This window comes from Aptenodytes forsteri, unplaced genomic scaffold (assembly GCF_000699145.1).
Source record: "Aptenodytes forsteri isolate BGI_AS27 unplaced genomic scaffold, ASM69914v1 Scaffold38, whole genome shotgun sequence".
In the NCBI taxonomy this organism is placed as follows: domain Eukaryota; kingdom Metazoa; phylum Chordata; class Aves; order Sphenisciformes; family Spheniscidae; genus Aptenodytes; species Aptenodytes forsteri.
The window spans coordinates 957,608-973,846 of record NW_008795704.1 but is presented as its reverse complement, the minus strand read 5'-3'; the positions used below and the strand labels follow the sequence as shown (position 1 = coordinate 973,846).

The following is a 16,239-nucleotide window of genomic DNA, read 5'->3' as shown; positions in this document are numbered from 1 at the left end:
GGGAGGGAGGAGGGAGCCCCCGCACCCGCGCCGGGCTGCAATCCCCCCCTGCGCGGAGCTGCACCCCGGTACCCGAACAGGGGGCACCCGCGCAGGGGCATCCACGCAGGGGCACCCGCGCAGGGACACCCGCACAGGGACACCCCCACAAGGCACCACACAAGCTCCTTCCCCCAGCCATGTTAAGGCTGAATCCTGTAACTGAGCGCCGAGGGGTTACTGGTGTCTGGGGGTAGGGAACAGGTAGGCACTGGTTGCAGGGCCAGGCCTGGGGACTGGAGCTGCTGGGGCGGGTGTGGGTGACAGCCCCAGGGACCTCAGACCACCCTGAGGCATCACCGGTGCTTCGTTCGGTGGCTCTTTGACTTACTAAATGGGAAATCAGAAGCTCAGCACATCGCTGCTCCCATGGAAGTGGAAGGTGTTTCAAAGCAAGGGTGGTGATCGAGGAGGCACCAGGTGGGACCTTTGCCGTGCCCATTGCCAACGGGCCGGGCGAGGTCTTTGGAGGCTTTACTGGGCTGCCACTGCTCTCCCTACGCCTCTCCACTGCAGTAGCAGAGCCCAAGCTGACCTTTTGAGTTTTGGAGACCAAACCGCTCCATTTATGCGCAAGCATGCTGCTGGTGCAGGATGTGGGTCCCGCAGGATTTCCCCACCACGTGCTCCATGCCCTTCTGTGATGTGGGGCTGGGTCACACCTTTGCCCTCTGCTAGATGCTCAGGACAGGCAGGTGAGCAGCGCCGAGCCCAGAAGGGGACGCATCCATCATGTCCACCCTGGGATGGTACCCTTCATCGGTGGGAACCACAAAGAGAAGAGCTGCTCTGAGCAGTGGTGGCACGTCCTGTGGGTCAGGCACCCTCTGGGCTGTATGGACGATGCAGTGAGAAACACAGACTGATCCCTTGCAGCTCCTGCGATGGAGAAGGTGCTGCCACGGGAAGCCAAGATGACCCTGTCCAGCAGTGAGCCCAGAGGGGTGCCAGCAGAGAGACCCCCCTCTTGGGGATGTCCTCTTTGGGATGTCCATCCCCCCCTCTTGGGGATGTCCATGCTCATCCTTGCCAAGCCAAGCACAGCACACGTGTGTGCATCCCCCCAGGGACCTGTGTGCTCATGGGGCACAGCAGCCCCAAGGGTCACCAGGTCCTGCTCTGTCTTTCTCCACGCAGAGCTTGTTTGCGGCGGGTGTTTGATGGCACCCTGGCGCAGGAGCCGGCCTTGGGGCAGCTCTCCCCTCCCAGGCTCCACCACCTTTGCAGGCTGTGCTGCAGCTCCCCTCCCTCCCCTCTTTTCTGCTTGAAGGGAAAAAGATGGGTATCCATTCAGGTATTGAGAAAGGCTGCAAAAAAATTTCTTTTATGGTAGGTTTTTGGTCCGTGCAAAGCACATTGCATGGTGCAATAAAGGATTAAATAGCAAAAAAAGAATTCCTTAAAGCATTTGTTTAGTTGCTGCTAGATCGTCAGTGTCCTGAGTGAAACTGTACCCCCAGATTGCTATTGCTCCATTAATGCAACACAGTATGGGCTGGTGAACCACAGGCGAGGTGTGGGGCCAGCCCTGGGTGCAAATGTCGTCTGCTGCAAGTTTGCACCAGTGCATGGTGCATGCCCTGCCCCAGCCAGCCCTCTCACACTAGGCTCGCTCCTGCCTGCAAACCAGGGCCATTACCAGGCAGGGTGCGTTCATCCTGCTCACTCTGCTCCCTGCCTGGGCGCCCAGCCTGTTCCTGGTGGGTGACACCGCAGAGCCCCCCTGCCCCACGCTGGGGTCTGTGGCAGCTGCTGTGCCCAGGCAGGACTGTCCTTCCAAGCAGTCTGCTTTTGCTCCCACCCTTTGAAAAAAGCTGTATTAGTCTTCTGCCTAATTGAGACAACCGGGAAATAGTCACTGGGCTCAAATACCTGCCCAGGGCTGGGCCATGAGCCCTCCCGTGCTCCCTGGGCTGCAGATACAGGTAGTGTGGAAGCAGCTTTGGAAAAATCCCACTGGATGCCTGAGTGGAACATCTGGGGAGCCTAAATCCCTGGGCAAACCCAGCCTGGAGCAGGAGCCAGGGAGCTCCCAGCTGATGGGGAATTAGGAGCCTTGTGGGGCGAGGGGCCAGGGCAGGGGCTACGGGGCATCTCCCTGCCTGCTCTAAGGGCTTGTCCAGACTGAGTCCCCCAGCAGCGTCCCTGCAAAGTCTGGCCAGGCCCATTGACATGATAATACTATTAAACTTCAGCAATTTGAAAAACAATGAGCCAGCAAGAGCCCGAAGGGGGATGCTGGAAACCCCAGGCAGCCTCCGAGTGGATTGACCTGTCCCAGGCAGGACTCCCTCCACCCTTTGCCCACCCTCTGATTTTTAATCTGGAGTTTTGGCAAGGAAAATTGGATTTGTGGTCGGCTGTGCCGGAGGTTGGCTACAGCCCTGCCCTTGGGGCCCGACTCTGGCTCTCCAGCAGCGGGTGTCCTGCTCCCTGCTCAGGGCCACTGGACTCCCTGCAGGCTGGGACTCCCCCAGTAGGACTGGCCCTGGGAGCAGTGTTAACAGGGCTTTTTTACTGCTTCACAGACTGCCTTTGCTCTGCAAAAGCCAAGGCTCGATGGCCTTGGGCTGGAGCCGTGGTGGTGTTAATTAGGAGGGAAATGATAGCTGGGTTCGTCCTTCCCCTGCTCGGGGATGGAGTGGGAGCCTCAGGCTGGTGTGCTCCTTTACCCACCTCCAGCAGAGAATTAAAGGCAGGTTTAAAGGTTTAAAAGTGATCACCACCTGCTCGGCAAGGAGACCAACAGTTGTGTTAGAGTGCCGGTAAGGGCCGGTGCATACTGACTGGGAACAAGCAGCGCCACGAAAACATCCAGTGTCCACCTGTTCGTGCCACAGCCCCATGGTGCAGGGCTCAGCCCAAGTCAGCTGTAGCATGAGCTGCTTCACTACCTCCAGTGCCGCGTGGCGCTGCCCGGCTTCAGCACCGAAGCCCCACGCTTGGGCACCACGGCCCGTCCATCTCCTCCTGTCTCTTCCTGTGGGGTAGCTCTGCTGTTCCTGTTGCCCTTCCCAGAGACCGTAGGGCAGGGCAGACCCTCTCTATGGTACTGCCATATCCTTTGCTTCTCTGATATTCCCATAACCTGCGTCATTGGACGTGGAAAGAGGAGCCATAGTGCTCTGGGGACATCAGGATGGAGCTCACAGCGCTGGAGAACAACACTCTTGGGTCAGGGTTTGGAGGAAGCCTCCCTGGGCTCTAGACAGCTCTTGTTCAGGCTAAAGGAGGGAATAATTCCCATGGGGAGAGCTGAGGCAACAGGAGCTGCCACCCAGAGCACCCGGGGCTGCTCCTGGGCCCCTGGCTGGGGCTGCGTGTAAGAGCAGGAGCAAGAGGGCTGGAGAAATGAAGTTCAACAAGGAGAAGTGCAAAGTCCTGCCTCTGGGGAGGGTCAGCCTCTTTCACCAGTATGTGCTGGGGACCACCCACCTGCGAAGCAGCTTGGCAGAAAAGGATCTAGGGGTCCTGGTGGCCACATGAGTTGACCATGAGCCAACAATGTGCTCTTGCAGCAAAGTATGCCAGTGGTGTCCTGGGCTGCCTTAGGCAAAATATTGCCAGCAGGTAGAGGATCCTTCCCCTCTGCTCTGCACCGGTGAGGCCACCCCTGGAGTGCTGGGTTCAGTGCTGGGCTCCCCAGTACAAGAGAGACAGGGACATACTGGAGAGAGTCCAGCGAAGGGCCATGAAGGTGATGAAAGGACTGGAGCATCTCTGCTACGAGGAGAGGCTGAGAGAGCTGGGACTGTTCAGCCTGGAGCAGAGCAAGCTTAGGGGGATCTCATCAGGGTGTATAAATACCTGGAGGGAGGGTGCAGAGAGGATGGAGCCAGCCTGTTCTCAGTGGTGCCCGGGGACAGGACCAGAGGCCATGGGCACAAACTGGAACAGAGGAGGGTCCCTCTGAACATCAGGAAACACTTTTTCACTGTGAGCAGCTCTTTTAGATTGACTCAAAAGGATGGTTATTTTCTTAACTTGGTGGCCCCCTGCCCCAAGCAAACACTTCTGAAATTAAATGACTAGTTTTATTTTGGTGCTTTGAAATGACTGAGTCAGGTCAGGTCGACCTGCTGGCCATGGTTCTTGTGATGCAGCCCAGGATACAGTTGGCTTTCTGGCCTGCAAACACACGTTGCCGGCTCACATCCAATTTGTCACCCACCAGTGTCCCCAAGTCCTTCTCCGCAGGGCTGCTCTCAACCCATCCATCCCCCAGCCTGTGCTGGTACTGGGGGTTGCCCCAACCCAGGTGCAGGACCTTGCACTTGCCCTTGTTGAACTTCATGAGTTTCACATGGGCCCAAATAGTTTGGGGGTTTACTGATGTTTCTTTCTCTCTCTTTGGGTGAAGTGGTTGACCAGAGTGGATGAAGTGTTTTTGGGGAACGCACAGTTGACAGCACAGGAGAACTGCCCCATCTGCTTGTGTTGGCACCAGGGGCCTCCCAAGAGCATCAGCTGATGGACGATGCGAGCCGATGTGATCGGAAAGGCTGCCCTCCGGCCTCTGCACCGCTGGAAAAGCCGGGAAGCCAACAGCTGAGCAAAACCAGGGGAAGGGGCTCAGTTAGCACCAGGACTGAGAAAAAGTAACAAGGCATAGAAAGGGCTCTGAGCATTGCTGGACGAACTGGCATGTCTCCTGGGGTCCTGTCTCCCACCATGACTAGAAGCAGGTGCTGAAAGATGGTGAGAACAGAGCCCGTGGGAGAGATGCTCCCAGCCACAGACACCCTGAGCCAGACGTGGCTCCTGCGTGTCCGGTGATGCCCATGCACAGCCCAAAGAGGGGTGCGAAGCAGCACCATCCCCACACTGCCACCCTGCTCCCGCGTCTCCTTGCCAGGCCAGAGAGTTCAGCCTGCCCGGGGCCTCCTCGGGTGGAGGCTGGTCCGTGCTGCCAAACCTCCCAGTTGCCCTTCTCAGGATGCTTCCACTTTGGCTCTGTCTCTTTTTTATATTCAAGGTGTGGGCGATAAAAGGACCTAGGCAATGGCCGAACAGTGGTCTCTCTTTTAATCTCCTTTCTTTTCCTAGTAATTCCTAGCATGTGATTTTCTTTCTCCTTTTTTTCTTGATTTTGACAGCCACTGAGCTCTGACCTTTCCTTGGGGCTGTATCGGGGCACTTGGAGCCTGTTGTCTCACCCGTGAAGTCAGGGTCGATCTTCCCCATGTGCTTCACTTTCCATCAACCCACCTACGACTGCACCTGCATTTCAGTGCTTTTCACTCAGCCTCTGAAAGCCCTGCAAGACAGCTCCATCTTTGTTACCCAAATAACTTCTTGATCCACCTGCAAAGAGCTCCAGAAGGTGAGGGGAGGCGGAACTCCTTTCTGCAAGGGCCATATTTACTCTTCCTATACGTACCCCAGTGTCCACTACGAAAGTTCCTCTACTTTGCTGGCATCAGAGTTGAAGGATGCGTCTCCTGAGAGTCCTGCGGTGTAACCACGGCTGTGCCGGTGATGGGGGCAGCTCAGACACAGCAGCTTTAGTAGCTGCTTGAGGCAGCGCTTCTGAAAGCCCCACGCTGGAGCTTCTGGCAGCTCTCTGCTGGGGGCCAGCAGTGCCTGCAGCTGATGGTGGCCAGCCACCAAGTCCATCCCACTCTGGGCACTGGGAGAACCTGGGCTGGTCACACAAGCTGATCCTTTGGGGTCAGTGGGGCTGAACATCGCTCCTGGATGCAGCTGCCTCCAGAAGACAGCTTGCCCACAGCATGGCAGAGGCCTTGCAGAAGCTGCAGGCCCTTTCCCACGCCACTCGGTTTATCTCCAGCATCAGCCCATCTGCCCCCAAGTGAGGTCTGTGAGACGTTCACTTTGGTGTGCGTCCCAGTGAAGGGGGCTTTTTAAAAAGCATCCTGCCCTCCAGCAGCCTTCAGGCCTGGGACTTTGCTCTGGAAGTGGGAGAACTGTAGGCTTTTCCCTGGTGCAGCAGGGAATTAGGGAAGGAGCTTGGCATCTACGAGCCCGGAGGTGGGCTGGTTTGGGGCTGTTGCTGCAGAGCATGAGCCATGACGCTGGGGAGCTCCCCAGGAGAGCATGTGTTCAGCCTTTCACATCTCTGTGGCCCTGATAATTTAGTTCATCTTTCCTTTTGTTGGTGGTGCCTGGGAAATAGAAGCACCAAGAACCAAGGAGAAGCTTTTCAACCATGGGTCATCTCTCAGGTGAGAGCATCGCCTGTGGCCTGGCAGGTCTCTGAGCATGGATGGGGCTGTGGACCCCTCTGATCCCAGCAGCATGCGCACGCGGAGCTCCTGCAAACCCCGTCTGAGCTTTCCCAGTGCGCTGGGAGCATCTCTGGCATGCACTGTGCCCTCGCCAGGTTCTGTGAGTTTGTTATCACGTTTTCCCCCATTTTAAGTAAAGAGATGCAAGAAACCCATCTTTCCAGGGCAGGGAGATGGGCTGACTTCAAGGAGCACTTACGACAGTAGCTTTGCAAGGCGGGAGCCCCCTGCGCTCCCACACCCTTGTCAGGGTGGTGATAAATAACCAAACCAAGGGGACAACCCCCCTCCCCATTTCTTACCCTCCCTGTCTCTCACCCCCACCCCTGCCCGCTCAGGGTGACGCAAAAGGGTGGCCGAGCCCCTGGGACCCCAAACCAGCTGATGGGGACAGTGTGGCCAGCACCTTGCCAAGTGTATCTCAGCCCACCCATCTGCCCACCCCGATGTGGGGCCCGAGCAGAGCGACCCTCATCCCATCAGCAAAGGTGGAAAATGATGCTCAAGCTGATTTTACGTGGGTTGGGAGCGATTTGGCTTTGAAAACAGGCTGCCCCACTGGAAGGGGCCCTGGCTGGCAACTGCAGCGAGGTGGGGAGATGTGGTGCCCAAATCCACCAGGCAGGCGGGCAGCGCGGCACGGCACAGCGCCGATCCACGAGGGAGCCACACAGAGAACATCTCCATATCACACCCATCAGGTTTTATACGCCACTTTGACTTCCCGAATCCCTCAGATCACAGGCTCTAAAGCCATAAAACAGCCAGGAAGGAGGAAACAATGTGGGTTTTCTTTTGTGAAGGAAGGGAGTGCGGGAGAAGAGGGGAGAGATGCTTTCTCTCTGTGCTACGGCCCCAAGATAGGGATTGCCTGGGCTCGAGCCAGCCAAAATCCCCACAGGCCAGCACTCACCTGGGATGCTCACCCCGGCCCCAGGGACCAGCGGCATGGTGGCTTCGAGGGGGTCAACGGCTGCTTGGGTGGGGTCACAGCCAGGCTGGGGGTCCCAGTGGGGCGAGCCTGTGGGTGGGAGAGGCGATGGGAGGGGAGGTCTGGGGCTGATGGATGGGCACACAGCGGCACAGTGATGGGAGCGCTTGCGGGTGAACTCCACATAGTTGAAGTTGCCCTTCTTGTCGATGGGCGCCTCCCGGCACATCTCATCCACCTCCTCGTCGGTGGACCTGTCTCCCCTGGTGGTTAGCAGGTGGGGGGCGGGGGGCGGGGGGTGTGCACAGGAGGTGGCAGAGGGGGTGAGCGGCCCCGGGCTCTAATCGTCCTTGTCCTTGGCCCCGTGCTTCAGGATGCGGGTGAACTCCACATAGTTGAAGTTGCCCTTCTTGTCGATGGGCGCCTCCCGGTACATCTCATCCACCTCCTCGTCGGTGAACCTGTCTCCCATGGTGGTCAGCAGCTCACGCAGTTGGTCCTCATGAATGAAGCCTGCAGGGATGGCAGGGGGTGGCGTTAGCAGGGGACACTGTGGGAGGGCTGAGCAGCAGGACTTTCCCCACCTTTCCCGAAGACACCCCTGCCCAGCTCTCTCACTCTAGAGCTGCCGTACATCTCATCCACCTCCTCGTCGGTGAACCTGTCTCCCATGGTGGTCAGCAGCTCACGCAGTTGGTCCTCATGAATGAAGCCTGCAGGGATGGCAGGGGGTGGCGTTAGCAGGGGACACTGTGGGAGGGCTGAGCAGCAGGACTTTCCCCACCTTTCCCGAAGACACCCCTGCCCAGCTCTCTCACTCTGGAGCTGCTTGGGGACTGTCCCCAAGGATTTGGCCCCTGCCCTCGTCTTGCTTGCATGCCCGAGGGTAAGGCGCCCAGGCAGGCAGCATGGGGCTGTGCAGGCGGTGCCCGTACCTGCTGCCTCCTCGTCGAAGCAGGCGAAGGCATTGCGGATGACGTCCTCCGGGTCGGTGCCGTTCAGCTTCTCCCCGAACATGGTGAGGAACATGGTGAAGTTGATGGGCCCCGGCGCCTCGCTCATCATGCCCTCCAGGTACTCGTCAGTGGGGTTCTTCCCTGCCCGACACAGACAGGGTGTGGGTGCAGGGCTCTGTTCCCCTCCCAGCATCCCTCCCCAAGGCCACCCCACAACCAGAGAAGGGGTTTTCCGCAGTGCCCAGTGCTCCCCACTCAGCTTCTCTCCCCATACTTTAATCTGTGCCGGAGGCTACCTGGAACCAAGCTCTGCCAGGCTCAGCCTCGAGGGAGGTGCAAGAATTCATCTGGGGGTTACCGGGAACTAAACCCACAGCTTTTCCCCATTCCTCTGGCAGCTGACACCCAGCACCACCCGAGGAGAGGGGCAGCAATGTCCCCACACAAGCCTCGTGCTGCTGATGTCCCTAGCACTGCTCCTACCATGGATGCACCAGGGATGGTTTAACCTCTTCTGCTGAGGTCCGCGTGCCCCCAACGCCTGGCCCCTCTCTGCTCCCAGAGCTACGGCTCACAGGGAGGAGGGACGTCCCTCCCACAGCCAGGCAGGACCTCCAGAACAGGTTTGGCTGCCGGGCCAATCATTGACAGACCTCCCAAAGCGCCGTGGAGGTACCGCAAGGAGCAGGAGGTGGGAGCCATGGCCTGCAGCAAAGGAGAACGGGCTCTGGGTGGGGAGCGTGGCCAGACCTGCAAGTCTCAACCGGCCAAGGTATCGTGCCGGCTCAGGGACCAGCCTCTTCTGTCACCCAGGCTGAGAGCAATGGGAGGGCTTTGTCCCGCAGGGGATGACCCCAGGCAATATTCTGGGGTGAGACTACTCAAATACTCAATGGCTGCAGCTGGTGGTTGCTCCTAGGGCAGAGCTTCTCCAACCCCAAGGGTCTCTTCCCTTCTAGTGAGCATGGCTGTAAGAACAACACACCAAGCTGCTGCCTTTGGGTGCCTCCACAAAGGCACCTACGGTCAGCTGGTGCCAGCAGAGAAATCCCCCCCCAGATTTTGCAGCCAGCATCGGGCTGGCCCAAAGCAGGAGCACTGTGACTCAATGGCATCCCACTAAAGCTGGTCTTCAATGCTGGGTGTGAGGCACTAGGTCACCCAACAGCTCTCCCCACTTGCCGAGGAGGCGTTGAGGGCAGAGGGTCTGAGGGACATGTGGAGGCACGAGGGAAGGATCTCCTCACCAAGGGAAGCCAGCATGTCGTGCAGATCCTCCTTGTCAATAAAGCCGTCGCGGTTCTGGTCGATCATGTTGAAGGCTTCCTTGAACTCCTGGATCTGCGACTGGTCAAACATGGCGAAGACGTTGGAGGTGGCACGCTGGGGGCGCTTCTTGGTGGTCTTGGCTTTGGCACGTTTGCTGGACATCTTGGCGGCTGGGGTGGTACCTAGGGGTAGGGCAGCAGGCAGGAGCGTCAGGAGGGCTGGGGACAGGCAGACCCTGGGGGGCCAGAGCAGAGGCAGGGACACACAACTCCTGGCACTGCCAGTCCCGTGCCTCAGTTTCCCTAGCTGTCACACAGTTTGGCAACTAAGGTGAGATAAGGCGGTCGCAGGGTCGGACATGGGGACAGGCGAGACGGGCTCTAATGAGTCCCCTGGGAAGTCACAAGAGCAGGCAGCGCTCACTGGCACCCCTTCCCCAGGGCTGTCCCCATGGGCTGCAGGCAGGGCTCCCTGCCTGCACCCTTGGCCCCCAAACTCCCAAACCTGCTTGCTGCCTGTCCCCTTTGCATCCCAGGCACAGGGAGAGATGCCAAGCACAGCACCCAGCATCCCCCCACTGCCATCAGTCCCAGGGGGGGCATGGGGACAGGTGCCTTGGCACTTTGGGCAGAGCTTAGCCATGCCCCCCCCCATGCCTCCCCTCCTCCTCTGGCAGGTCTCTCCCCAGCCCAGCTCCCGGGGCGATGGGTCTCCCTGGCATCCTCCATTTCGCTGGACAAAAGCAGCCCCCAGCCACGTCCCCGGGAGGTGGGCTCGCGCAGCACCCAGCACCCAGCGGGAAGGGGTTATCTGCTCCGGGCACATTCCTCACATACCACCGCCTCCCTTCCCCCTCCACCCTGCGCTCCATCCATCCCACCTCCCGCCACCGGGTCCAGCCAGGCCAAAGGCCGCTTGCTGCCTCCCTCCCCGCCATGGTGCCCGGGTGTGCCCCACGCTCTGCCCCGGGAGCCCACGGGAAGGGCCCCGAAGTGGAGGGGAGAGAGGCTAGTGGACCTCTGGGGGGCTGCAAAGCCCCTGCGGAGCAGGGGGAGAGCAGCCAAGCAAGGCTGGGACCGCGGGGTGCTGAGGACTGGTGTTGTTGTTACAGGTAATGAATGCCAGGAGAAGGGAACAGCCTGGAGGGGCAAAGAGGGGGGCAGCAGTGGGAGGGACAGACCTTTGGGGACATGGCTGGGGCAATGCGTGTCCCATGGGGAATAACAAAGGGACCATGTGGACCCCAAACACCACCGAGGCAGGACCATGGCAGGAAAACCTGGTCTTTGAAAGGGGGGGGTCCTGCTCCCGGCCCGTGCTGGCGAGCACCCAGCAGAGCCGGGCTGGAGCAGAGAGCTCATTCCCACCCTGAGATGGTACCCAAGCCCCTTCACAGCCTCCGAGCAGGGGTGTGGTGATATCCCCCCACGCTGCCAGGCTGAGGGATGCAGCCAGTATTTAAGACACCCTGCGCCATGGCTGCTGGGGACCCAAATGGGATCTGTATGGGGTGCTTGGCACCCCCAGCGACCACCAATGTTGCCTGAGAGGAGGATGCTCAGACCTCTCCCAGTTGAATCCTGCCAAGTGTAACTCAGCGAGATACCAGCAAAGACCAGCCTGGCAGAGGGACGGTGTTGGCTGCCAGCTCAGCACGGCCCTGCGAGAAAGTCTGGGGTGAGGTCAGCCCAAGGGAGAGATGCTGCTCAGAGCCCTCATGTTTCTACTGCAGCCATTTCTCCCTCACACACAGCCCTGTGCCTCAGTTTCCCCATCTGGGTCAGCACCTGGCATGGGGAGCAGCTGGGGAGGCAATGTTAAATTAATGGATTATGAATGAATTCCATGGGGGAAGAGCAAAGTAGTAATACTGCTGTGTGCCCCGTGCCATGGTGGGCAGGAGGGCTGCCTGGGTTCCTGCCTTCTCTGGCAGGGGACACAGAGCAGTTAAGGAGCCACATCATGTTGCATGAAGCAGCACAAAGCAACAACACCAGCGAGCTGCGTGCCAGCAACCGTGCCTGGCTGGTCTGGCCACCCTGGGCGTGCTGCTCCAGGATCCGGTTCCCAGCTGGGTCCTTATTGCTGACGCACCCAGGGGGACCACAGGGCCTTGGGGAGCATCCCTCCCAGAGGGACCCCAGCACTGGCACGGACTAGGGCAAAGCAAACAGCCTTCTCCTGCACCCGCACAGCTCCTGCCAGCCCTCCCCAGACCGTACCTGCTTTCCAGGTCTTTCCCTCCCCTCCTGCTATCCCTCTTTCAAGGAGTTGCAGCGGTGGGGGCTGGAGCAGCCACCAGCCTGGTCCCCACCCTGCTGCAGCCCCCAGGCTGCCCTAGCTGGGCTGTGCTGGAAGGACATCCCCGGGGGCCGCAGTAAGTGCCAAATCCCAGCTACGGTGTCAGTGCCGGCAGGGCTGCCCAGCACCGCGGAGCCCAGCCAAGCTCAGAGGGGGCTGGGGACTCTCCTCCCACCCCGACACCCGCTCCCATCCCACTGCGGGACCAGTGCACCATGCCAGAGAGCCTGGCAGCACCCACCGAGCCCAAGTTGGGCCCTTCATCTGCAGGGTACATGCTCCATGTCCCCCAGGAGACAGTCCCCGCCTCGTCCCCCGTGAGCCCCAGTGGCTGCAGGCACTGGGATGGAAACCACACTGCCCTCAGCCCCCTCCTTTGCGCTGCCCTGGCCAGCACCCAGCGCCTAACAGCAGTCATCAAATCACCCCACCATCCCCAAAACGCTCGGTCCTTTCCCAGTGCTCACCAGGAAAGAGATGTTTGTCACCAGCCAGCTGAGGAGAGCAGCAGGACTGGAGAGCCCAGCCATGCCCACGGCTGGGTGGGCAGGAGATCTCACCCCCTGCAGCCCACCTCTTGCCCGCTCCTTCCTCCAGCACGGCTGCACCATAAAGCTCTTTGCAACGGGACAGTCTCTTTCTGCATGCCCTGCCAGACACCAGCGTGTGCTGCTGGTCCGTAACCATCCCCCAGGCAGCAGCATGGGGAAGCTCAGCTGAACACCACAACTTCGCTGTGCCGGGCCAGAGCCAGCAATAAAAGTTCTGCCACTGGCCCACAGCACTGGGCTCAGCTTTCAAAACATGCTGAATTATTACCCGAATTATTAGCAGAAGACTAGAGAAATAAGCAGGAGTTTTGCTCTCACCACATGAATTAATATTATACAAATATTTACCCTGCCACGGCTGTGACCAGCAGCAGAAGCACAGCTTGGCACCCTCTCCAGAGAGATGGTTCTTAGGGGGATTAAGTGCGATTTTGACAGCACATGGTTTTGCTGTTTGATCCAAAATATGCCCTGGAAAGATGCTTGGTCCCAAGGTCCAGCTCAGCCTGGTCATCTCCTAATCATTCTATTTCTGCTGTTAGCAGACCTCCTTGGGCTGGCTGGGACTTGGGAAGAGACTTCTTTGGGTCAGTGCGGGGAAAGGCGCCTCTTGCATGAGGCAGAAGTGATTTGCAGCGAGGCCTGATTCAACAGGGGTGATCCATGCTCTGCACGAGGTCTCAATGGCCGTGCTCCCCTGGTCTTCGAGCCCATGCTTTCTGGGATTCCCAAAAACCCGATGCCCAGACCATTTCAGGGAATGCCTGGCCATGATGCCCTGCACGCTGGGGTGGACTCAGCTGAGCCAATTGCTGCAGCCACTAAACCTTCGGCTTCCTCCTCGGCAAGAAGGAAACCCACAGAGACTGGTCCTGCTCCTGCCACCCCCTGCTGAAAGCCCCAACCCAGCACTGCTCCAGCCCAGGAGCTGCTGATCTCAGGCAGCAGAGCCGAGGAGGTTAGCCCTGGGGTGAGACCGCAGCCAGCCTGGCATGAAAGCCATGCACCGATCTGATCACCACACGCCCTGTCACCGGCTGCCCTTATTCCCTCGTCCTTCTGCCACCACTCCTGCCAAGATGATCTCCCTGCCTCCTGCACCACTGGGCTTATGCCTTCCCCATCTGAGAGTCAGACCCAAGGGGCCATGGGGCTGGCTTAAAAAGTTCATAAGTTAGTAAAGAAAATAGTTTAGTTTTAAAGAGAAAGAGCAAAGACCCACAGTCATCAGAAAAATAAACCGCCATGTGTTTCCTCTTTGGTAAAAAACAGACGAGCAACTCCATCCTGGTGCTGCTTCCTGACCATGCTGGGGAGGGTGGGATAAGCCAAAGGGACGTCACAGTGCTGCCAGGGCAGGTGGGCCCCGTCCCGTCCCCGTCCTCCTCCCTCCTGCCCACTTCCACCCTTCCCTACCCCACATCTTCTCCTGTGCTGCTCCAGCTCACTATCCCAGCTGAAAAATAAAACAGCAGGGAGCTGCTGCTGGGCCAGCGGGCTGAGCAGGCTTGTGGCAGGTCTGGCTGGCAAGAAGGAGGGGTGCCCGGGCAGGGAGGGAACGGGGCAGCTCCCCTCGTGGTGGCAGCAGCCTGTCCCCAGGCCCTGGGGTGTTCCCATGTATTCAAAAGCTACGATCACCCGGGATATGCTGCTAAGGTTTCCCAAGGGTGGCTCCTCCAAAGCTGGCCATGCAAGTGCAGGAGCCACCTCTAAAAGTGCTGATGAGGCTCCAGCACCGTGTGGGGCTGCCCTGCAGTCTCCAGCACAGCCGGAGAGGGACATCATCTCCTGCTTGCAGTGAGCTCCTCTCCGCCACGAGATCCCAGCAGTGAGATGCATGATGTGCGTCTGCTGGATGCTTTTGGTCAGGGTAGGGAAAGAGCGATTCAAACAGCCTGGGCTGTCCCAGAGGACACCCCTGCAGGGTGAACGATGGCTCCTTGGAGGGACTGTGGTTAAATCTCTGCCCAATGGCTCTTCCCAAAACTAGTTGCTAGTACCAGTGAGCCACAACACAGCTGCGTTTACTAAGGGGCAAGCACTGGCCCCCCACAACACATGGCCAGCCACACCTCGACACATTACAGTACCGCAGGGGGTGTAGTCCAGCCTGAGGGCCAGTGTGGGTGATGCCTTGCAGCATCCCACACTGGCACAGGACGCTGCAGGGCAGTGCTGCAGGCAGGGCATCCTTCCACCTGTAAAGCTTTGCCGTCTGCCAGGCACCTCTCCCAGCACCAGGACTGCCCAGAAGCGGACATGCCGCCTCCGGAGCCAGCGGGACACACGGACCAGGTTGTCATATGCTGGAGGAGTGAGCAGGGAGCAGCTCGTCTTCCCTGCCTAATTCACTGTTAATCCGTCCCTTTCCTCCAGCACAGCCCTGGTCGGGATGCCCTTGTGATGTGGCATTGCTCAGCTCCGGCCCTGCTGCCAAAGGGTGCCAGTGCCGGGGGAGCTGCACTGCCGGCCGGAGGCACCGGGAGCTGCAGAAGGAACCCCCCCGTCCTGCTCGGCACTGCAGGAACAGAGGTGGGCTGCCACGCTGCTCCTTTTTTGGCCTTATTAGAGATGGATGTGGGAAAGGGAGTTTGGAGGCGAGGGGAAAGCAGAACACGAGCCCTGGGCTGTGTCCCCAGACCAGCCACAGCCACCAGCACTGAAGCCGGCGAGCAGGTTTCGTGTGCGGATGGGAAGGAGCAGGGCAGCACCAAGGAGCCAGAGCTAAGTGTGCAGCAACCCCTGGGAGGGAGAGTTCATCCAGCCCTCCCTCAGCTCCCGCCGCACACCGGGGGCACCAGCAGGCCCACGCACAGCTGTGGGGCTCAGCTGCAAGTTCGGCAGACGGTTTCTGGGCTAGCTCCTTCCCACCAAGTTTAGGGGACAAGGACCTCACTGTGCCCATGTGGCACATGCAAACCCTTCCAAAGCACAACTTCTGGGGCCACCATGAGAAGACCGTGCACAGACACCATCACCACGCAAAAGACCCATCACCGAGCACCCTTCTGATGCCTGGGGAGGCTGGGAAACAGGACCATGGGGCAGAAGGCCTTCATGGCCCCAGGCCACCATGCCCTGGGCTGGGTTTGATATTTTCCCAGGAGAATTAAGGGGCTCACCTCAGCAGGGGAATCTGGCTGCAGCGCCTCAGAGGGGGAGGTGACCGCAAACTCCTCCTACAGCCGCACAGAGCCTGCCAGTGACGAGAGGAAAAAAATTCAAGTGACTAAAGAAACCCAACCATCTTTGGTCAGCGGCGGTGGTTGTTGACACTTGAGGATGTTCTGCTCCAAAGAATGCTGCTTCGGCCGCCGCCTTCTCCTACACATCCATGTTTTAGAGCCTCCCCTGGCTTTTATCACAGACGTAACTTTTTGTACCAAAAGGGCACGCAGGGAGGGAAGCCAAGAGGACCTCAAGTTTTCATGGGCAAGGCTAAACAAAACACAACGTTCCTCTGTGTTTAAGACTGAGGGAAATGAGCTAAATAAAGCTTTTCTGCCTTACAACATTTTATTGCCTGAAGTTGCTCACAGGTCACTGGGGAGATCTCTGGAGCATCATGCATGCATCTGGATCTTGGCTCTGGCCATCAGCAAAAAGACTTGGGGGAAAAGCAGATGCTCCAGACAGGAACAGCTCTCTCAAACCGGGAGGCAGGTGAAGCCAAAGGCGGCAGGATCTGCTCTTGCAGCGCTGCCGTCCCAGGGAAGCCGGGATGTCCCAGCTCCAAGTCATTGCGGACAGTTACCGAGAGCTTTGCTCAAGACCGATCCTCGCCTCCCCTGGCTGGGACATCCCTGCCGGGCCGCGGAGAGAGGCTCTCCCCACCTGCCCGGGCAGAGGGGTGCCTGGCAGGGACGCACCGGGGCCTCTCCTACCGCTGTATCCCCCCCCCCCCCCGGGCCCACCCCACCACCCCCACCACCACCGCGGCACCG

General features: G+C 59.2%; 1 protein-coding gene across 1 annotated transcript; it reads right to left on the bottom strand.

The window, feature by feature from the left end:
* Positions 1 to 7,543: 7,543 nt before the first annotated feature.
* MYL9 (myosin light chain 9) lies at positions 7,544 to 15,476 on the bottom strand. Its single transcript, XM_009283255.2, has 5 exons — positions 15,418 to 15,476; positions 9,422 to 9,625; positions 8,154 to 8,315; positions 7,864 to 7,931; positions 7,544 to 7,663 (listed from the first exon to the last, which is right to left on the bottom strand). Exons 2-5 carry the CDS (start codon positions 9,603 to 9,605, stop codon positions 7,559 to 7,561), a joined length of 519 nt encoding a protein of 172 aa, XP_009281530.1. The 5' UTR covers positions 9,606 to 9,625; positions 15,418 to 15,476; the 3' UTR covers positions 7,544 to 7,558.
* Between the last annotated feature and the right edge of the window lie 763 nt (positions 15,477 to 16,239).

Excerpts from the sequence above, each read along its gene's own strand:
- MYL9 (XM_009283255.2), bottom strand. The coding sequence starts at position 9,605 with ATGTCCAGCAAACGTGCCAAAGCCAAGACCACCAAGAAGCGCCCCCAG. Across the intron at positions 7,932-8,153 it reads CTTCGACGAGGAGGCAGCAG|GCTTCATTCATGAGGACCAA; the intron begins GTACGGGCACCG and ends CCATCCCTGCAG. Across the intron at positions 7,664-7,863 it reads ACAGGTTCACCGACGAGGAG|GTGGATGAGATGTACCGGGA; the intron begins GTGGATGAGATG and ends ACCGACGAGGAG.